This window comes from Myiozetetes cayanensis, unplaced genomic scaffold (genome assembly GCF_022539395.1).
Source record: "Myiozetetes cayanensis isolate MyiCay16 unplaced genomic scaffold, myiCay2020 scf10, whole genome shotgun sequence".
NCBI classification, from domain to species: Eukaryota; Metazoa; Chordata; class Aves; order Passeriformes; family Tyrannidae; genus Myiozetetes; species Myiozetetes cayanensis.
Genome location: NW_026086605.1, coordinates 14225481 through 14248750, shown reverse-complemented (window position 1 = coordinate 14248750; position 23270 = coordinate 14225481). Strand labels below are relative to the sequence as shown.

Here is a 23270-nt window from a genome sequence, read left to right as displayed (position 1 = left end):
TTACTTATTACTTGCTGGCTGCTTTCTTGGAACTGACAAGCACCAGGGAGGTACTTCCAGTTCCCTGCTTCCCCCAGGCGGTGGGCAGGGAGAGGCGCTCAGGGCTGCTTCAGGCTCAGGACTGGCCAGGTCTCCTCTTCTCCCAGAAATGCCAGGCTGCAGCCAAGCCTGCCCTGAGCAGCTGCCAGTCAGCCCTCTGCTTTCCAATTTGCCCACACATAACATATTTTATCCATAACGAGGCTCTGCCTCTTGATCACAGCCACTCAGTTTCCCTAAACACTTCTTGGGCAGGGTTTTCCCAAAACCACCTGGAAAGGCTGAGCGAGCTCAGCTTGCTGGATGCGTTTCCGCACCTCCAGAACATATTCCCAAGGTTAGGAATAAACAACATACCTCGAGACTTCTTTACTACACCTCGGCAAGAAAAACACCCTCCAGCAACCGTCTTGACTGGTTCTACCTGGCGCTGCGATGGCTTTCAATTTACAGCATCTGGGATTAGTTTAAATAAAAATACTCAGGTACAACCTGGCCCCTCTCCAGAGCCCTGCATGGGAAGGGTTATGTCAGCCAGGATCTCTTACACAGCCCAGCTCCTCCCCTTGCCCTGCTGAACAACAAAAGGGGATAAAAACCGTTTCACCTCCCTGGGCTTGGAGCAGGGGGCATTTTGAAGAGGCAGAGCTCAGCGTAATTTTTTTTCCACCTTTAAAAAGAGGGCGGTGACTCTTGCCTTACCTGCCCTCTAGCCCAGCTCTGAAGAGCAGCAGCCATCTTCCCATGGGGAGCCTGAATGGCAGCAGCAGAGTCGGGCCCTGCTCTGATCCACCCCACTGCTATACTCCCCAGGCAGCCACGGGAAGGGGTTACAGTGACCAAACAGCCAACTTCCTCCTTGCCAGGGCACCTTCAGTGCTACACACAATGGCTGTGAAGGAAGAGTCCATGGTATAGGTGAAGTGGTTGCCTGGGTGGGTGGCAAGAAAGAAAAGGCTGGGTGATGCCTGGTGAGGGAGGAGGTTGTGGGTCTGTGTACAGAATTCCATGTCTGGGAGAAGGGACCAAAGTGGCCAGGCATGGTCCTTCCTCACCTTGCAGCCATGATGCCAAACACAGCCAGCCACAGGTCACGACTGTTTTGCACTGATGTGTGGGGCTGGGAAAGACCAATATCCTGCTTGTGTGGCAGTGGGGACCTGCACTCCCTGATCCTAAAGGCTCCAGTGGCATTTCTGCTTTGCCTTCACCTAGTTTCTTTCTCTGAAGTGTGACTGAGGCCTTGGTGCTCATTGTCACCTTATTTGCCCTGCTGTACTCCAAGGAGTCAATCAGAGATACACACAGGTTGTCAAGCTGTAAATTTAAAAATCAGAGATAAATATTTTTTGTGCTTGATAAGGGAAATAAATCCATTCAACTCCGATGCCCTTTCTCCTCAGAAGACCCATCTCACACTCAGTGACACAATTCACCTGCTTCTGCAGGCATGTTGTGTTCAGGGTCCTCTGCTGTCACACCACTTCAGCTCAAAGATGGGCTGCAACTTCTCACCTTGAGCTCATCTGCTCCTTCCCCAGCCCATCCCTGTTTGGGTATGGCAGGCACCATCTAATTTTTCTGTGTGTCTAAGGATAACCCTGGGGCAGAGCTCTCCCCACCACCAACAGCCAGGCTCTAAGCGTGGCTGGGTCCCACCTCTGCCCCTCCTCTCCCTGTCTCCCCAGGTTGCTGAGCCACAGCCTGTGCCTCTCCATCCCCAGACTTTCCAGACACAGTTCTGTGCTCCCTGGGGTCTGCTAATCTGTGTGCCTGGGTACTTGTCCAGCACTTCCCACCACTCCTGTCTGTTCTGGCTATTACTATTAAATAAAACATGCCCATGGACATTCTCTTGCAAGGTGAGCGGTGGATGCAGGATTGCCCACATCCTCCTCACTTAAGGCAGTTTTAGAGAAGAGCTTGTTTCTTGCTCACCTGTTAACTGTAGTTACATCAAGTGCCCCACACCTTCAGGTAGGGTTGTTTATGGACAGTACAAACTGTTGCAGAGAAACTATTTATGTGGCTTATCAGAGGAGAGGAGAGGTGAGCTGACTGCAGAGCTGAAGTGGCTTCCCAGGGAGAGGTGCTGGACACTAACAGATTCCACCATCTGGCAAAGGCACAGCAGGAGCTGAAGACTGACTGGTGAATGCAGAGGATGGGAATTGGGAACATGGTTTCAAACAGGAGGAAAAATTATTCTCAGGAGGCAGTCAGCCCTGTCTCTGAAGAGCCTTTTGGGAGGCACAGACCAGCCCCATAGAAGCTGCGAGGCTGGACAGACCAGTGAGGGAGCCCAGGGCTGCCCGTATCACCTGCAGCCTTCTCAGTGCCTGTGCTCACCCCTTGGCATTGGCCTGAGGTTCTCTTAGTTTTGGGTGTGCATGAGGAATGCGCTGTCTCTCTCAAGGGCTGGAAAAGCCACAAGCCTAAAGGATATTCATGGCCAGTGAGAGGCAACTATCTGGGGACCCTCTATGTCTATAGCCAAGCTGCAAGTGCAGTCACAAACCTGTATAGGGTCCTCAGAAAGAGGACCAGAGTCAGTGAGCTCTCCTGCAGAGCCTGGGAGATGGTAGGTCTGCCCTTTCTGCCTACCAGCCTTGAATGCTGCCTACACACTGCTGCAGCCACTGTCCCTGTGCCCCAACACTCTGCTTCCAGCCCCACTGCACATGTCACCCTGGGACAGCAGAAGACAACCCTAGCACCCCAAGCGAATCTTGTCATAAGAGCCCCTCACTACCTCCCACCCCTTCTAGCTTTCTCAGGGCAGCCCTGTTCTCTCCCCCTTCCCTGCCTGCCACAGAAGGTGTCAGAGGCATCAAGGGGCAGGAGCTGTCAGAGGCACAAGCGGAGCTGTTGCTACGCAACCCCGGTGGTGCAGCAATTAATGCCGGGGAAAACGTGCTGTGCTCTGAAGCTATTTGCATAGCTGCGTGCTGCAATACATTTGTTTGCATTGTGCCTCTACTGTTTAGTGGAGTTTGAAGTCAACCCTCCCCCAGCTCTTACTGGAGGGAACCTGGGGCTTCCAACAAAGGCTACGGGGTTGGGGATGATGGGGCTGGGGGAAGGCAGAGGTTTGTCCGTCCATAACACCTACAGGCTGCACAGATACAGGATTTCCAGTATGGGGAGGAAAGGCCAAGTTATCTGTATTTCCCCCTATTCAGCCTGAGGAGCTTTTCCCAGCTTCTGCAGTGCCCCCAACCCACTGGTGGGGTTGTCATATCTCCCCCTTCCAGTTGTACCAGGGTGACACTGTGCTTGCTCTGCTTGTGAATGCCAGAAACAGAGCTTTAGGGGCAGCCCAGCCTGCCTCTGGCTCAAGAGTGTATTTAGGGTGGGGAGCAAGGAGGGGAAGAAAAAGAAGGAGAAAGACATCAGACGGTTCATATCAACCTACCTGGGAAGCTGGACTCTGAAAACCTGTCGATTGCCAACTGCAATCTTCTGGTTTGCCCACCCCAAGTTTCTTACTATTGAACATGAAGCCTGTACCCTTTCTGGGTTTCTTTTTTTTAGCCCTTGAACATCAGTTTGATTGATTATAAGTTTACAGATATGTTTTGTACCTCAGAGGCACAAGAAGCAGCAGCAGAACAAAAGTTCAAGGCTAAGTGTTTCTGTTCCTTTCAGACCACTCTAAGCACCAGGATTATAGTTCTGTAAAAGAAACAAAACATAACTATAAACTTATAAAATCCAATTCAGTATTTTTACGGGGATGATCTCTCCCCTCCCTCTCCTGCTGCCACACAGCATACTCTGTGCCAGTCGTCAGAGCGCTGCCTTGAAGCACCCAAAACCAGAGGTACCACTTGAGTACCCCACCAAGCTGAAGTGTGTCTTGGAAACCTGACTAAAAGTGAAGATTTTATAAATGTGGATGTCTAAGAAGAAAGCCTAGCTGGTGAGCAATGCTCTCTGTCAGCTGAACTCAAAGCATTGACCATGCCCACTGTGAGCCCAAGGTCTGAGACAGCTTGTCTCACTGCCCTCGGGTGGCACCTCCAGCCCTGCTTGTTTCAGCCACTTAAATTATTTTTCACGGTAAGTGGAAATGCTATTTTGAGGGATTGCAAAGGAGAAACAGCCTTTTAAAAGGAGCAAGTTCACTGCTGGCCATCAGGTGAGCTGACCCCAGCCCCAGGGGTGCAGTGAATCCTACGTGCTGAGCCTGCGCTTGGAAGCATCTGTGCTGAGGGTCACCAAAGGTGGGCTCGCTTTGCCTGTGCCAGAGGGCTGCATGCAGAGGTCTCACCCAGCAGAAGGGGGTAATGAGTTCTCCGCCAGTCCCAGTTTAGCTGGAGTGGCTGTGCAAAAGCAAACCCGCCAGGACTGAGACATGATCTGAGACGCGGTACCGTGCTCAAACCCATCTCCACTCCCAGCTGTAGCACAGACCCTGGAGAGGTGGAGGTGGAGGACACGCTTCCTTCTGCTGGCACCGCCCTGGGATGCAGTGATCCCTTGAAGGGGATGGGAAAATCAGCCGTGGGCACGAATAGTGTAAGCCACTGCAGCAAGATTTTCTGGAGCTCATCTCTCAAAGCCCCAATTAAAGGCTGACACTGGATGCACCAGTTTAAATGCCTGTATTTCAATCCTCAGAAATATGCCTGGCACCTAACACTCCCCACACAGATGAATGAGTCCCTTCACACCTCTGTGGGTGCTACAGTAATTCTCTCTCGCTGCACTGAAAAAAAATAGTAAAGCAGCACGCAAAGAGCTGAGGCTCCACATAACAGTTAGGAAGGAGAAAAAGCATTTTCCTTCCCTAAATTAAAAGCTGAAGTTGTGCAAAGCAGAGTCAAAATAACTGTGGAAATATTGCTGCCAGGTTCTCAAGGCCCCTGAATTTATTCTGTCCTTGGTGACGCACGTGGGGATGGACTGAGCTTGTATTTCAGCTGAAGAGCGGGAAGAAACAGCTTATAGATGTGTTTTGTTTGGTTGGAGTTTTTGTCAGCTGCATGTATTCATCAAGGTACCCAGGTTGTACAAGAAGCCAACTGACTGGACAAACAACATCCATTATAGATTCAAACTTTTAACCCTTCAGAGTAGTGTCTGTTTGTTTAATTTTTAAAGTAGTTAAACATTAAAAATCACTTCTCCCCACCTGTAACCAAATAAAAATCAAGCAAACCAAATTCAGTTTCACATTACAAAATACCAATAGCAGCCTCAAACAAGTTTAGCTTTTTTATATTCCTGTCATAATTTCCTCCACTCCCACCTTCCCCAAGTAACTAACCCAACCATATTCTACAGTAGTTTATCATCAACTGTGATACTTCTAATACAATATTTAATGACTAATTAAAAATCTTACCACTGAGCTATTGCTTTAAAACCAAGGGAAATTTATCATGTTGGAAATATTATTCTACATACTAGCTTCCAAGGCCTTTCCAGAATTGTCCTTGCTAATTTTTCTAATTATCAAGATCATTTGGGATCTTCCCTTTAAGGAAAAAAAAAAATGCCATGATTGTTTCCTTCTGAGCATCTTCCCTGAGATCTTCCCTAGGTGCTCCAAAAGGATAGATAGCACTGGAAGACCAGAATAGATAGAAAAACAGACAGCACCAGAAGACAGATAACAAAAGCAGGCAGGGCAAAAAAAAAAGTTCTTACAATGATTTTCACAGCTTTGCACATTTTAAAAAAAGCAGCACCCTGTTAAGAGAAGGGAGAATGAACCATAGAGGCTGTGGAGCAGAGAAGGATGCCCTGAGTATCTTTAACTGTCCCAGGTACGAGTTGGGAATGCACAGTGGCTCTGGACCCAAGGTGAGGCTGGGTCCCTGCTCCAAGTCCATCGTTCTTGGTTCCTGTCTGTCCTGCAGGATACTGGGGACAAGGCTCTCCCTCCCCAGCCCTCAGGCATGCATGCACAGGCCAGCTGGAGCCACTGCAACTGCAGAGGTTCAACAACAGGCAAACTCCCACCAAAGGTAAACTCATCTGAAGTAAACGAAGGTTTGCAAGCAGGATATGCAGTGCTGTGAAAAACCATACCTTCCTCTCCCAAGCTGCATCTACACTATAAGGGAGAAGAAAACCCAAATGCATCGGATGCCCTCTCCACAGACATTGCTGGTCCCAGCTCCAACAGGCACACTGCTGCACATGGCTATTTCCTCCTTCTAGAAGCCTTCAAGGATTTTAAAGTCTGCAGTTATCCAGGTTGGGTTTTTTTCCAACATGGATATGAAAAACCAAATGCAGCAGGTAGGTAAAGTGCTTGCTAGAGCTAACCACACTCAGCACAGCTCGGTCACCCCGTGGGAGGGGCCATGGAAGACTGGAGAGCAGAGGGTATCATCTTGGGCGTAATTAACAGACATTGGGGGATGTGACCCCATTTCAGATAACCTGGAGATTCAGATAATTGGGCCTCAGATAATCAAGGCCACGCTGTTAATAGAAACAATATCACAACTTCTAACGGCGGCGCTCCCCACGTGCCGACGTTATCCCTCCTTGCACAGAAATGCCTGGAGAAATACGAACTGGTGGTTTGATACACGTCCATATTCCCTGTCAGCTGCCGGGCTGAGCAGCAAACTCTGTTTCTGATGCACCACTTTGGCTGGCTGCTTGGGAAATAGGTTAAGGCAGAGAAGTGGATTGCAGCCCTGAATGCCTGGGGACGAGCCTGTCTCAGAGCTGACGGGCTAGGTAAGCTCTATTTTGAAAGTGGGTTAATTTAACTGTCATTCAACTACCATTAAATGATGTAGGTTAATTTTATAGTCAGATAACTATTAAGAAACCAAAACATAAGGCAGGAAATGTCTCTATGCATACCAGTGGGGAGAGATTTCCTCTGCGCTAATGCACACCCCTCCCCTTCAGCTCAAACCTCTCATCCTTCCATTTCTGCACATCCCTCACATCATCTCTCTTTTTTTTTTTTAACCCTTGTCATTACACACTATTGTCCTTCCTCCCTCTCTTAAGGGAGCCTATTTTTCCTCTCAAAAATTCACCTTGGTATCCTGGCCCGCCATTATTTTTCTCCTTCGATTATACTGTCACACATTTCAATGCTAAAGGAATGCTAACAAATCCAAACCTCATATGACCGTGGCAAATGTCCACTAAAAAAAGGTCCTATCAAATATTTGTGCAGCTATGTGACAAAATGAGATAGGGAACTACACCTTGCTTAGTATGTAACATGCCATCACCACTAATTTTCTTCACCCAGTTTTCTTTAGGAATATTTACCATATTTAAAGCCTTCTTGATTTTGGCAGTTTACCCTTTATAATTGGATGGCACAGCTAAAATGTACTTTATTGCTGTGCGATTTTCCATTCCACAGCATAATAATGCGTATTGTTTGTTTCTTTATACTGGTGACAAACCCTGTCAATTGCTGGTTTGTCATAGAGGGAAAAAAAGTAAAAAAAATTATCAACAACAGCTTATGCCTGCAAAGGAACAGATCCTTTGGAAAAAGCAGAAGTGACTCATCATTCCTCACGCGCAGCGAGGAAGCAGCGAGCATCACAGCTCTGCAGATCCCCCTGAGATGCCTTCACAGATTGCCTCGCTCTGACTTCTGCACCTCCCTGGTCCCACCAGCAGGAAAATGAGTCCCTAACCTTCCCAGAGGAAACTAAAGCGATGATGACCCATTAGCACATGCTGCCCATCAAGCACTCACGGATCTCCTCTACCCGCAGATGTTTTTTATCGTATTAACAGTAAGTGCACTACGCAACCCTGAGAGCTCAGAGAAATGAACTCACGCTTAACCGCGCCGTGGTAACGAGACCACAGTGCTAACGGGATGATGGCACTCGCACTGTGCTTTTTACAACCAGAGAAACACGGAATGGGACCATCCCCAGAAATCGCAGATAAACCAACTCCGAAAAATCCTCTTTGCAGCGACTCAGATATTCAGATGGCAATGCCAGAGCCCAAACCATCCACACCATAGGGATTTCTGACCCACAGAAGGCTGAGTGCCAGATCCACCGTTGTCCTGCTGAGGCCTTGCCACTCTTACAAATTTTGAGATGAAAGTCCTTTTTTTTCCACTTGTGAGCTTTAAAAGAACAGGTGAAACAGCCAAAACCCAAACCTCATCAACCTGCTCTTTGCCAGCCACTACCTTTGTCACTTTAGGATTTATAAATATTATACTATCATATTATACTATTCCAGTATATTTTGTACCAATTATTCCTAATTTAATAATATCATTAAAGGTGTGCAAAGAATATTTCTTTTAAATCCAGAATTATGTTATTTCTGCTTTTTCAATTAGCAAGCCAATCTAAACAAAAGTAAAGGCACCAATATAAGGATATGTATGGGCAAGGCAGTTAGAATTAAAGAGCAGTCGAGCAGTAACCCATACATACATACTTGTGTCTGTCTATCAGAGAAAAGGGCCCAAAACAGGGCCTGAAACAGGAGCAAAAATCTACTTTTTTTAAATGCATGAGCAGCAAAGCTCACTGAATTACAGCTAGGCAGACCTTTAGTGAGGTCAGGCAGACGCCATCACGGTTTGACCAGAACTTTGTTATTAGCAAACACACTTCAGGTACCAAGTAAGCTTGTTTAGCTTTCACACCTTGAGCTGATGTTTGATGGCTACTAATCAGAAGGAAACCTGTATTTCTGTACAAAGAAAGTAAATTTGCTATGACAGCTTCTTATGCAAAGCCAGAATCCTATGAGGTCTTTTTTTACAGTCTCCTTTTCAAAGTTAAATAGTTTGTTTTAAACCACTGCTAACACCTCACACGCAGCTACTTGCCTTAAAGGCCTGAAAGGAATCTGAGGGAGATGCCATGTGTGACCACAGCACATCTGAAAACATAAAAAACTATACCACCACCTTCACCTGAAAGGGAAATGTGGCAGAAACTAGTGGATCCTCTAAGCAAACACCTCAGGCTTAGATTACAGCACAGATACTGACTGTGTGTATGAAAACCCCTTCACATGTGGAGGGAAGCTGTTCAGCTTCTCCTAGTGTCAGGTTTTCCCTGCAGACCCAGAGTAACCCTCGACAATTAATGTCAGGGCCTTCCTCTAAAGCTCAGGGAGAAGAAAAGCACAGTCAAAGGCTCAGCTTTAAGAAAGGAAACCATAAAAGCCCCTTTCAAACTTAGGAATGTCATTCCAAAACAAGTTAAGCAAGCCCTATGTTTTATTAGCTGGGCAGGAGGATCTGGGACACAGGACAATGGGATCTTGGTGCATGTCAGGAAAAAAAAAAAAAGAAAAAAATCCCAAACCTTAGCAGGTGTAACAAAACCATTTATTTAGCACTGTAATTTTTACAGGCAGTTTGCTGATAATCCTGTACAGAAAAACCACTCCTGTCAGCACACGACTGGCTGATCTGCACCTGGAGCAGGAGCCCAGCAAAGGCAGCCAAGCAAGCTGTGACTGAGCCAGCCCCACTAACCACAGCCAGGGAGACAGGGCAGGAACCATGTGCAGCAGGCTCTGGCACAGGCGGCAGCTGAAGCCTCTGCCCCGTCCCTCATGGTGTTACTGTGGGTGCTGCGTAGGTTACAGCCCAGGACTCCGGTCAGTTCCTTAGGGAGATGAAGCTGTATTTTCATTCTGGCAATCTTTGTATTTTCAGGCATCAGTGCTTATATTACTATGTTCTGAAGTATACTTTAAGCGTTTCTAATTTTAGCCGAGCTTTTAAACAATTCCTGGAAATCTGAGCTGTAGCCATCTTAGACAAAAATCTGCCTTTTAGTCAAGTGTGTAGGGAACAGACCTCCTGCAGAGCTGCGAGACACCTGCAGAGGAGGTGGCAAGAGAAGACTTTTAGAAGTTTTATTTCAAATGGGACCTGTAAATTTTGATACTTTCAAAGTGACCTGTAAAAACGATGTAACTGTTTTGTGCTCCCTCTTCATGATACCAAAAGAGAGCTTTTAAAGGTTGTGTTGTTTGAGGTTTTCAAGGAGGTGGGCAAGAAGGAACTTAATTAATTCATAATTCATAAGTGTGAAGTCATTCAGATTTCTTCTGAATTTCCTACTAGACAACTGAGAACTTCTTGGATTTTAAGTTACAGAATCTGCATTAAATGTACCAGATCAGGGGAAACAGCACTCTCACAAATTATGTTATTTGGGGTCCTTCCAGCATTCTAACATTTACTAAAGTGTCTCAAGAATAACTACATTAAAAAGATCAACTTTCATTTTAATGTCTTTACCATCTTCATTGTATCAGTCTATAATTTGCCCTGACACTTAAAACTCAGTATTTTGAAATTACTTTTGGTCTGTACCTCTGTTTCTCTGTACATGAAACATATTCCTGAATAGGTCCAAGAACCTGCTACTCACTTCCAGTTAAAACCACCATTCAGCCAGTACCCTTGACTGGGCATCTGCCAGAGCAGAGTTTGCAGATTAAGAAAATAGTGATTTGCTGAAGTATTTTCCCGAATCGGGATTTAAATCCTCCCCCTCCCCCAGACCCACTTTTGTCATGCCGCAAGGAAATTAGAGAGCTCAGCGCGATCAGGCAGGAAAGCCACTGGTGATCCGCCTTACTGCACTGCTGCCATTTGACTCTGGGGACACACAACACAAGGGCTTGGCTTTGGTTGTACAGGAAGATGAATCTGTGATGCTCAGGAATTTCCTTAACTAAACCAGCTTCACTCACAAAACTTTAGATGATTTCCAACTTTCAGATTCTTCATGCTGAGCTCAGGGAGTTGCCTACTTTCAGATCTAGTTATAATCCCAACACTTTCAGGTAATGTGACCTGAAGCTCCCTGCTCTTCCCCCTCCCAGCAGCTCAGGCTTAAGTAAGGGACCAATGAGCAGAGTCTCTCATTTCACATCTGCTGGAGTATCTGCATTGTAGCAAGTGACCCAGGTGTATGAGGGGTTACAGTCAACTGCTACTCCATAAAGGATCTGCTACTTCAGAAAGTGACCAGATATGCTCCTGCACGTTCAAAAGAAGCAGCTGCCCCTTCCAATAACAAACTGAGTACCTCCAAACCTTTCCTGAGTTCAAACAAGCTGAAGTAAATTAACGGGCAAGTTTTAAAGCTGCCTAACAGGGCTAGTTTTGTTTCTTTTCTACTTTTAAAACACAGCAGCTTGGATGCTTCTTACTAGGTCTGGGTGCAACATCTTGTGCACTCTCATCATGATACAAGAAAAAGCTTTAAAAGAAGAAATTTCAGACATTGGATGGGCTGCCCAGGGAGGTGATGGATTCACCGTCCCTGGAGGTTTTTAAGATGAGACTGGATGTGGCACTGAGTGCCATGGTCTGATAACCAAAGCAGTGTTGGAACAAGGGTTGGACTTGACAATCTCGGAGGTCTTTTCCAACCCCGTTGATTCTATGATTCTATGAAATCAGGACTGTATTCCTTTAAGTCTGAACAATTTCAGCTTAACAGTGTGAGACCATCAGCAAGTCCTCCAGGAAAAGCAGAAAAACTTGGTATTTGTGATAATCGCAAGACCAAAGTGTTGATTAAAAATGTTCTGGGACAAGCCAGCAGAATGTAATGCATCCTAAAGAATGGCAGATGGGAATATGGTGCATTTCTTTCAAAGGCTATTTTCATAGATTTGACAGATGTATTCAGATATAGAGAAAAAAGAATACAATAAATGATAGTTTTCTGCACAAGGCTTTCAAGCTATTTACACATGAAAACTCACCATTCCTGAATAAGTGTAAGATGGAATCTCTAGTTAAACCAAGTTTTTTATTTAAAAGAGATTTGCCTGGTAAAGCTAAACCAATGACAACACCCAATTTGCATTTTGCTTTTTGTTTTTAATGCCAGTATTAGTATACTAAGGAACACAATAGTTAGTTTGTAGTGTAACAGTTATTTAAGGATCTTTTAAAAAAGGCACTGAAAAATGCAAACCCTAAATTATCTACTTTTCAATAGCAAAAGCTAAGAAAGCCAATTTCTCAGGAGAAAAGAAACCTGGGCTAGACATTGTAAAGCATTATAAATTTTCCTAAAGCCAGGAAATCCCTATGCATCACTTTCAGAAAAAAAAAAATCACACTAGGACTGAACACAAAGGGTAGCAGATATGCCTAAACTCACGTGGGTTCCATTATACACCACTTACTGTAACCTACTTTTTAGTATTCAGCATTTCAGTATCAATAATGCATAACATCAAAAGTAGTGCAACCCAAAGTACAGTCACAAGAAAGTAAACACGGGTCTGAGAGAAGGGCCAGCTGCAGCATGGTGTCACTGCTGGGTTGGCCTGGTGCCCCTGTGCCAGAGGACAGCAGGATGGAGGTGCTGGAGCTTTCCCTGTGCTAATCGGGAGCTGGGTGGAGGGAGAGCCCCGCTCCGTGGAGGGAGAGCAAAGAAAGTAAAGCTGCAGAGAAAACGTAAGAAACAGCAGTGCTTTAGCGAGCAGCTAAGCAATCTCCTCGAGTCTGGTCGCATCTGCTCCAGCATCTACAACCCAAATGCCTAAACCAGAGCAGTGCCCACCGCCAACCCCACAGCCGAACCGACCCGCACGAGGCAGCACCCAGGGCTCCGGCCACGCTTTCATTACCACCCTGCCTACCTTGGCTCATTACTAAGTGCTCAGTGAACAAGCCTACATCACCTTTTATTTTCCCTCCTGAGAGACTGTTCCTTCTTCACCGAATAAATTATTTACCATTAAAGAAATTAAGGTGGCCAGTAGGGAAGCGCAAATTAGAGTACGGGAGTTCATGAGACTGGGCTGCCATGAGACAGCGTTTCAGCTTTCAAATGTATTCCCTACCCAGCTGCTAAAGCAGCTTTACTGCCAATCCTATTTAGGACAAGAACCCAATGGAGGAGAGAGATTCCAAAGCTCGATCCTTCGGCCAGAAATTGCTTTACCTTCTATTTTCACTTCCTTCTCTGCTTCTCCCCAGTTGTGACAGTCTGCATTTCGTACCCTTGGGTGATTAGTGTGAGCATTTACGAAGCACGCTAGAAACAACAGAATTGGAACCCCTTTAAAGTTTTTCACAACAAAATTTATTAGAAGAATAGTGGTTTTGAAAAGTCTAGCATCCAGTGAAAACTACCATACACAACGTTACAGCTGGGAATGTGTTTCCAAAATGACATGGTCAAATAATACAATGGAGCCATTAAATCTTACACATGCACAACAAGAGAATTAGCGCTTTGACATACAATGCAAAAAATAAATTGGACCACATGAAATAAAAATTTAAAAGTACTTATCACATACATTAAGACACAGCTTATTTAGTCCAGTCAAAAAATCAGAACTGCATTAAAAAAATTAATGTAGTGCAATCAAACCAAAAACCTTAATTTGTGATCATAAGTGCTCTACTACATAAAACATTGATCATAGCAAGGAACAAAAAATTCAAATCACACAGTACAAAAAAAATCTGTAAATAAATATAAACTACAGTACAAGAGAAATATTAAATTATACAATTCCGTCAAACTGTAAACAGTATATTGAAATGAGGTCCATAAGAGTAAAGGGGGGGTTCCTGTTTTTTTTCCCATGACACTTGAACTTCTAGAGGTCAGAGAGAAATGCCATTTTCCATACTCTTCAAAGACTATGGGTTACATAAATAGAAAGAGAAGACTTTTTAGATGTAAAGTGTCAAATAATAAAGCAGAGGTGTTGCTGACTTGCGACTGCCAACAGATCACTGTGAGGGCAGAACAGCAGATTTTAGTTTCAGGTTCGGCCTCCAGGTGAGCGCAGCACAGAGGCCTGGCACTACAGGTGTGAATCAGCGCTCAGCTGAGAGAGGAGGCACCTGCTGAGGTCTGGTCCTACCGAGGAGGTGGAAGCGATTACGGACACCGTGACCGACCTGGACCTCTGCTGATTATCTGACAGGTTTACACGCTTGTCATACAAACACCAACTTTGGCAGAACAATTACTAATAAACTCAAAGCACTCCCGGCCCATTGGTTTCCATCACAGTGGCCAGTGCACAGAATTCTCTAAGGACATTGCATAACTAGAGTGTAGAGGTCAGACAGCCAAGGACCCGTGCTTGAGGTTAGAAGTAGTTATGGTGAGAGAGAAGCAAGAGCCACGTTAAGAAGCTGCCTCTGCTGTTAGCAGAAGCAGCTGGGAATGTATTTCATTTTTAGCTGCGCTGGCTAGTAGTGGCATTTTAAAATATATAAGTTTAAGATAACATATATACTATATATGTATATAATATAATACATATTATATAATATACATAGGAATTTCTTACAATACATACCAGGAACCCCCACGCGATCTGCTCAGTAGTAATAACTGAATATACAGAATGCCACTATAAGTGTCTGAGGCACTGTGTGCTGGAGAGTAAATATGCAGCTTTAAAATCTGTTTGGCTGAGTTATACCTGGATACCTGAACTGAGTTTTAAGTTGACATTCATCAAGGATGTGCTATCAGCACGTCAAAAGAAAAGCAAAACAAAATACAAGTCACTGCTAGGTTTAAGAAGAGAGTACAAGTACCTGAATTGAGTGAGGATAGTGTGTAAACTGTCCCTGAGGGTTTTTAAACAGTGTGTGTACAAGTTGGATTCCTAAGAACATTAGTTTAAACTTACATTGCGGACTGATAAAATACCAATGTCTGACAATTTAACAAGTGGAGGTTAAAAAGAGTTATGAGCAAACACTCAAAACATTTTATACATTTTAAAGCAGCAGTAAGCTGCTGTAAGCATACATCCCATCAGTACAAGCAACACATGGGACTCAGATAAAGGTTTCTATTTGCAAAAAGCCCATCATATATCGATAAGTAAAGAATATTCACCTGCTAAATTAGAATGCACCTAGTTACAGACTAGCAATTCAAGATTAATTTTTTTAATCAAATACTTTGCTATACTTTGCTATTACATACTAAAATTCCTTAAGCTCACTAATGCTGGTATTCTAATCTATTTTTTTTTAAATGTTCCCCCTTCATTTAAGAAATAAACCATTCCACAACTTAAACATTAAGATCCATTTTCAGTCCTCAGATGTAAAAAGCATGTCAATGAGTTTATATTAAAAATTTACATGGTAAAAAGGCTTGAATTTCAGCCAGAGATTCTAAATACTACTCATTCCCTGAAGGCATAAGGGAGAAAGAATCCCTACCCATTTTCTTGTGATATAGTTTTCAAACTGAACATTAAACAATGGTCCAAAATGATTTTTCAGTTTGGGAAACTTCCCTTTCCCTACCCATCATCCCAGATTCCAAATGTCAAGCCCTGAAATGGCCTATTGAAATGATTAGTTAAAAATACCAGGCATGTATATATACATCCCCTGCCTGAAATCCAGAACATTTTGTTGTACTAGTCTTTAAAAGACAGATTAATATCCTAAGAGACCTTGTGATCTGACCTGAAAAGCCATTAATGATCCTAGATTGTACATTTAAAATATCTTATAACCTGAAGACCAGATTTAATTAAGACTCTGGCATTGTAACAGAAAAAGTGCTGCAGTTATTTATCCCTTTTCTGGTACTTTAGAATAGGTCAGACAAGTGCTTTTTTATAGTGACAGTAAAGTTTACATGCTTTCAACGCAGGCATAAAAAAAATTACCTGCAAAAATATTTGAGAAATGTAGCACCAAGTAGTTGATAAACTGTATTAGTATCTGTAGTAGTGTCCTCATTATTTCCGAGTAGGAAAAAATATTAAGTTACACTGTACTAGGTGATGACTATAGAAACTGTTTCTGACATTAACTTTTTCTGCTCCAGTCAGAATGAAGGCTTTGTCCTAATCCCTGCTCCATAAGGTAGAGTTATCATCTTGAGTCCTCCTAAATTATACTTACCAATTCAGTAGAGACAAGCACAGGGGCAGGGGCGGGGATGTTTGTTTTCAAGAAGGTAAATGAAATGCCCTGGACAGGCCGAAAAAAATCCTCCTTCCTAGTACGTCACTAGGAAGGAAAATTGATTTTGTGACTGGGCTAAGAGATTTTTGTGAGGATTAAATAAAGCTCTCTGAATATGAGGGGGTTTATGACAATACCTGAATATAAGCATAATTCAGTAGGACACAAGGTCCAAAACTGCTGCTGTAATACTGGTGTAGAGACTTGACCCCAATCAAAGTAAGAACAGAAGAGGAGAGGGATGGACAGTGGAATGCTGTAACTACTTAACAGTTTTTTCTGAGTGTACTTGAAGTGGATCTGCAGATCATTTTGAGTTTGTAACATCTCTCTGCCCAGGGATCATCACAGTGCATTGTGTTTATACACTGGATAATTTGAAATGAGTTACTGTAGTGACTATTTTATTTGATGCATCCATCAGAACTGCAGTGCAGATTTTCAGGTTTCTGAAGGTTCCAATTACTGAGTTTTCAATATAATTCAAGATCAAGTAGAAACCTTTATAGTACCAAAACTAGTCTCAAAACTATATTTCTTTTAGTACAGCTTTTAAAACCAATATTAATCAACATTATCTACTGGTGTCATGAAAAAAGCAACACTGATCTAGACTGAAATTATATTTAGTTTCTGAAACATTTGTGGGGAATACCTAGATGTTTCTGTTCCTCGTTAAAATGAGGGAAACAACACTTTCCATTCTACTTCTAACATTTGGCAGAGAATTTAAGCTATTTAAAATATTGTGACAAAGTTTTCAGTACAGGTTTGGACTGCGACAAGTGTATGCATTCTTACACTGAAGAGTTCAAATTTTGTCTTCACTGAAGAAAGAGGCCTTTACATTACAGATGCAGCCACACTGTTTTTGAGAAAAAGGGACCAGCAGAGTGCTCCCTTCACTCCTTGGACACTGTGTTCTTCTCCTAAGACTCAAGGACATTAACTTGAAAGTAAACTGGAAAGAAACACATGGCAATTCTAGTTTTGCCTGTATAACAATCGTTGCAGATAATAAAAAAGCAATTCAATCAGAACTAAGAAGTTGTTCCACAAAGCTTACTCAACCCTAAAGCTCCTGAATCCCTTTGCCAGCTCCCATGAATTTTCAGGGGAAGGCAATGTACTCCCAGATACTCATGAAAGAAATATTTATATAAAAATGTCGGCCTGCCACAAGACAAAGCACAGACTATTCCTTGTCTGCTCTTACTCGGTCTAAACACATGTGCAGTTACCTCTCGTGTTTAGGAATATCCCCGAGCACTGGAAAGTTCTACAAAGAAGGTGGTATAGAGTTGTGTGAGAACACAGAAGCTGAATGTGTTCCCTTACTAGAGGCACTATCCTACCTGTACCCCTGCATTGTTAAAAATTGTTTTTTCTCCAATAGCCATGAAAATTCAGAGTTCGACTTCAGATCTAGCAATAGAGTTGGTAATGCAAGTAGCAAGTTACAAGTTCTGCAACAAGAAGAAAGTAAAGGCATACCTGTATTGCTTATGCAGCAACTTCTCCTGTGCAACAGGGATAAATGAGAAATTCTAAAGGAAACTGTCTTGAACCTTTAGAAAAAAAATCAGGGAGTGACTGGAAAATAAATTATCTTTAGACAGAAATAAAAACAAGTCCAGAAACGTGTCCCTACAATATCTAACTGCAAACGTTCAACTCTATAGCTGTATTCAAGCGTTACGGCCACAATAATGCCTACAACACTGTGGAATGAGGATCCAGCTGGCTGAAAGTGAGGTAATAGTTTGTAATAGGTCAGAGTTCTAAAAAAGCACTTTTACATCTTACAAGTCCAAAGAAAAAAAAAAAAAAGGACACATTTCATACATGTTGGGCTTTCTCACCAGAACTGTACGATAATTAACTCCACACCAGGACCCCTACCACACTAAGCCTTACTCATCTTCAATTATATGCTGCAGCAAAGATTTACCAAGCGACACCTAAACTTCAGTACAATATGAAACTTCGATTCTTAAAACTTTATACACACAAAATATAAAATTACTTTTCTAGGATGGGGTAGGGGAGAGGGATTCTCCTTCATGGTACTTGGACTGAAAAACTAGTTTTCAGAGACTGCCACAAATATAATTCACAGTTTCTTGCTGTCAGGCTTTTTCAGCTACATCAACGTAGTACACAACAATACTGTTAAGTCCAATAACTACATCGGATGGACATTCTCAGGAATAAGAGAAAACTAGTGACGAAAAATACCCGAAAGGTCTCCTCCTAACAACGTCTCGATTTTTACAGGGTTGCAGTTTGTCTATGTTACACGTTAATGCGATCTCAGAAGAGCAGCAGGCAAAAGATTTTAAACCTTTCTCCTGCCCAAGTGATCCAAGTAACATAAGCATCCACTTACCAGAAATAAGATGAGAAACAAGGCTTTTGTTACAAAGACCGCAGTGAACCACACCTTCCCACACCAAAATATGGTCAACCAGGGATTCTGGCCATGCAAACTGCTGGTCAGCAGAAAATTAAGCATGCTACTGGACAAACATTAATTCCAATCATATATTTAAAATGATCCCAAATACCACTAGTTAGCTACACTGAAAGCGCCTGCAAAAATGTAGTGAAAAATGAAACAAAATCTTAGTGATCACTGCAGCACTTAGAGTGATACTAGTCTTATGTGATGAATCACCTCAGAGAAAATACATTAGATGGGACTTTGAAACAAAAAGGTAACATTAAAAGGTGCACCTGAATATTACAGACTAAATTTACAAAACCTACAATAAGGTAAAATATATATCTTTTGAATATTCAGCAGCTTTTTTTTAAATTTGTTTTTATTTTTTGAGAGGCTCATGAAATTTTAAAAAGGGACCACTAACTAATCTCAACCATGCTTCACAAAACAATAATGGCTATTTCATATTGCAGTTACTAACGTAATGCAATTAGTGCTTAAAAATAATCTACACTTCTTTTTTTTCCTTTTTAAACAGAGACCTTTGGAGGAAATATGGTTGTTCAAAAGCTTCTCGAAAAAGAAAGATTACCTGAATATTAAGTTATCACAGATCAAGTGTTGTGTTTAAAAGCTTTGCAGTCATGAGTATTACAATCTTCAGGTCTCAGGACATTTAAACTGAGAGTTACGCGTTTGGTTTGTTGTTGGTTTTTTTTTTTTTAAATCCACTTTCTAACCAAAGCAAATAAAGAGTACTCAACTTTTCACTATCTATTTACAATTCTTAGCCTACAGTCTGAAATGACAAGACAAATTCTCCTTTAAAACTGCAGCATTAAAGGGTAGGCACACCATTCTTCTGCTGCACGATTGTCACCCACTTAAACATACACATACAAAATATTTAGGTTAGTAAAATGAGCACTCCACGTACACTACAGTGACAAGTTTTATAAAACTCAACTCATGTTGCTTAAATAAAGATAACTGCAAAAGGTTAAACCTCTCTCAACAGTAAAACTGCGTTAACTTTTTTTTAAAAAAACTTGCAACAAACTTTCTACCATAACCTCCAACAGCAGATGAAACCACACCTTAAACTGCACCTTTATTGCAATCACCAGCTAAACTGGAACGTATTGCAGAGTTTATATACTGCTACTGAGCTTAAACTGCTTTAAATGCCAAGATGACAACTAGAGAGCTACAAGGAACCAGGATTTTGAGGACTAAAATATATTAAGTAAACAAAGTATACTTGGGGCCAAATGCCCAGTCTGTTTGAAGAATGAGCAGTGCATATTTAAAACAACAGCAATGGTGTGCCTAACCTTTGAAACTATGAAGTTGCTGGGGAGGGGGAGAGGCTAATAGAATCAACTGTTCCAGAAGTCATTCAGCATCCCTAGGGCTACCTAGGCCACCCTCCCATGAACTTTGAAAAACCGCTTTCAATCACTGACATCACTTAATGCTCTCACATAAAAACTCCAATGCTTCTTTTGGTTGTGCAAATGGGGAAAAAAAAATGGTAATTCTATCTACCTTTTGCACAGATCAAGACCAAATTGCTTCTACCTGAAGAACTAGCAATTCTGATTTGGTCATGTCGTGGTAATCCAGTAAGCTCCGCTTAGTTACTGACCGCTCTCGCAGAAAGTATCAAAGATAAAAGTTATGTACAAAACTTATCCTGGATCTCCAGATAATCATAATGATATCACCATATTGAAAAAAAACCCTAGATTTGTGGTTTACGGAGTGCTTTTACGGTGTTTAAACGTTCATTCTAGCATGTGCTAAACCACTATCAAAATAGATTAAATAAAAACAACAACAAAAAAGCAGGACTTAAATTAATTCCTGCTACTGGCAACTGTAATATTTAAAAAGGAAACACCCATTCATTGAGTGTTCGACCCTGACAGTATTACAGATAGATATGATGCAGAGCCTGAATTAGATCAGGCTACCAGTGTTTTACTTTTTCCCTGAACATTAACAAGCTCCTTCACTAATGTGGATATTTGGGCAGACTACTGAGGTTGTAACGTTTGAGATCACCATTTTGTGGGCTTTTTCTTCCTTTCTTTTTTTTTTTTTCCTTGTTTTGCAATATCACAGTAGTTATTACACAAATCCCCCTTCCCTAGATTACAGCCATTTAAACTACCTGTTGGAACCATATAGTTCAGTAAACTCAGAATCAAGTCTGTAAAAAGCATGAAGGTCACAAAGAACCATAGTTCTGGTATAATGAGGCATACCCTAATACATCATTTAGTGTACCCTGACTGCTCCTGACTGTAAGAAGCTTGTCTTCCGTGAGATAAGGCTACATCCTCAAGCAGGTGAGTCTAAATATCACCCTTCAAAAATACCAAATAAAATTACAGTGAAGGTAGTGTTATAAGTAATTAACTGACATATTTTGAAGGTAGTGTATGTAAGTTTTCCCTCCCCTCCCCTCCCCTCCGGGTGAGCACTAAGCAGACAGCAAATGGTAAGAACGGTTAATTTAGAAAGAAAACAGTGGAGAGCCTAATTAGACCCAATTGATTATCCATCTAATAAACAAATCTGAGCTCAAGAGAGGTACCATTCCTAAATAATTTGATTTAGCTTAAATCTTTCAATCAACTGGATCAACAAAAATAAGGGGGAAAGAAAGATTTCTGAAACATTTTTGAAGAATGACAGTCTGATTCTCATTTGGAAAATGCCTGGTTTTGGGAGAGTATCAGTTTAACAAAGTGGACTTATTTCTATAAAGGCAGACATGAAAAATCCAATATCAGAAGTTCAGGCAGGCTCTACAGGCAAGATGTCCACTTCCACAGATCTGCATTCTTTGTGAGGTAACTCAACTCTCTATTACAGAGAAACATGCAAAAGGCAAAAAAAACCAAACCAAACCAAATTAAAATAAAACCAAAAAACAAAAAACAAAACACAAGAAAAAAAGAACACAAAGGGGAGTGGGCAGGTGAAGGAGGGAAACTGCACCATACCAGGCCAGAAAAATTTACAAATGTGACATTCAGAGCACATCTTTCACCTGTGTTCACTCAAGTCTATGCTAAACTGCAAAGGAAAGAGCATTGCAGTAAACAGGAGACTCAGGTGCGCTCAGTGATGGTTGAACTATGCAGTAGTGCTCACCCAGTTTGCAAAGTAATTGGCACTCTACATCCCTACTCATCTTTCAATTCATTCGCACTTTGTGCTGCTTCTCCCTGGGGATCTAATTCAATCTTTACTGAAACATCCTGCCCCTCCGACCTCATTAATTTCATTTTTTTCTTTGGAGGGTTTTTCAAAGTGCCCAGCCTCTCTTTAACTTTGTACTCCAGTGTACTGTGGGGGATCCCATAAATACTCTGAGCTTTGGAAACACTCATTTTCCCGCTCATAACCACAGAGATTGCTTCCTCCAGTATCTCGCTGTTGTACTGTCTGTATCTCCCTCTTTTCTTCCTAGGTTGCTTGGAGCCAGGATCTCCCTCTTGATCTGAGGTGGGATATGGCTGTCCAGAGGTAGACTGCTCAGCATCTGAGCCCCAGGAATCTGGTCCAGCATCCAGCAAACTTCTCCTATTTTGTTTTGGAAGGATAGCCCTTAACTTTTTGCTAAGCGCGCTCTCCGTTTGTGAACCCATTACCAAAGAGCTATAGCTGTACTGGTCACCAGTGCGGGACTCCCATGAAAGGTCCATGCCTCGAACTTGTGGTATCTTTAAATCCACAGGAGACGAATGGCTCACGTCCTTTTTCCCATCCTGTTTAGTTTGCAGTGCCATTTTTTGAAAGGCAGAGTTTTCTGTAAGAAAAGGAAGGTCACTGATGTTGCTGAGTGCACCATTTCCCCTGAATTTCATGCGGCTGAAATTGAATTCGTAGTGTGGTTTTGCCCAAGAAGCCTCCCTGGATAATATTAAGTGCTGTCCATGATTCTGTAGTCCAGATGGCCCATGGCTGGCAGCCGTAGAAAACTGGTTTCTGCTCAGCAGTTCTTCACTAATCTGGAGTGATCGAGCCAGTGGTACTTTAAGAGATGTGGAGTGGCCATAACCTTCCCTGGTTCCATCCTGCAAGCTTCTTGGAGGTACCCCATCACCACTCTGTAGTCCCTCCGGATGGTGCTGGCTGGGTCTCCCAGGTCGCCTAATTGGATGGAAGGAAACTGATGTGAGCAGGACTTGCACAGGTAGGAAGGGATGGGTGAGGGGGCCACTCCTTTATTAGAAGGCCTTGCTTGGGTAACATCACTTTTTGTGTTATTTATTTTTCTCTAAATTTTTTTTATTATTTTAATTTTTTTTTTTTTTTAAGTCTCAGCATCAGTCAGTTTTAAAACTTGTTCACAAAAAAAGAGAAGCTTTTTGGGCAAAGAAAAATGAAACCTGTTGGCTGGTCTCTGGTTGGGTTCACAAATTCTCGGAGTAGAAAAGACTTCGCGCAAGCGTCTGAAAATCGCACCTTAATTACAAAGTAGTGATCAATCGCCATAGATCTACACACAACTGTGTTACTGGTGTGACGTTACCACTAAACAAGCACAGTAATAAAAGAGTAAGCCAAAGTGCAACATATTCAGCATGCAAATATGACGGCCATCTGCAGTATCTACACATAGGTGGAAACCCTGGATGGTGTTTGCTTACATCATATTGAAGAATTGCTGCTCAGGATAAAAGATAAAGCTTAGCAGGCCTCAAAGGTATTGCCTGACTTTCATTAAGCACTAAATGTGAAAGCTGGGATACTGAGGATCACAAAGAAAAATGTTGCATTACACTAGACTTATCAAATTTCTCTCTGAACAACTAACTGCATATATACACATTCCTG

At 42.5% G+C, this 23270-nt stretch overlaps 1 protein-coding gene across 12 annotated transcripts in view; it reads right to left on the bottom strand.

Moving 5' to 3' along the window:
• The window catches only part of LCOR (ligand dependent nuclear receptor corepressor), an 80069-nt gene that overhangs the window by 6135 nt on the left and 50664 nt on the right, over nt 1-23270 (bottom strand). For 3 of the 12 annotated variants that reach the window (XM_050305828.1, XM_050305829.1, XM_050305827.1), the window contains one exon: nt 13066-22583. The exons of the other annotated variants lie outside the window; for them this stretch is intronic. In XM_050305828.1, the coding sequence (XP_050161785.1) occupies nt 21614-22583 (970 nt within the window). In that variant the 3' untranslated portion in view covers nt 13066-21613. Of the gene's footprint in view, nt 1-13065; nt 22584-23270 lie in introns of those variants that run through there. 12 annotated transcript variants of the gene reach the window in all.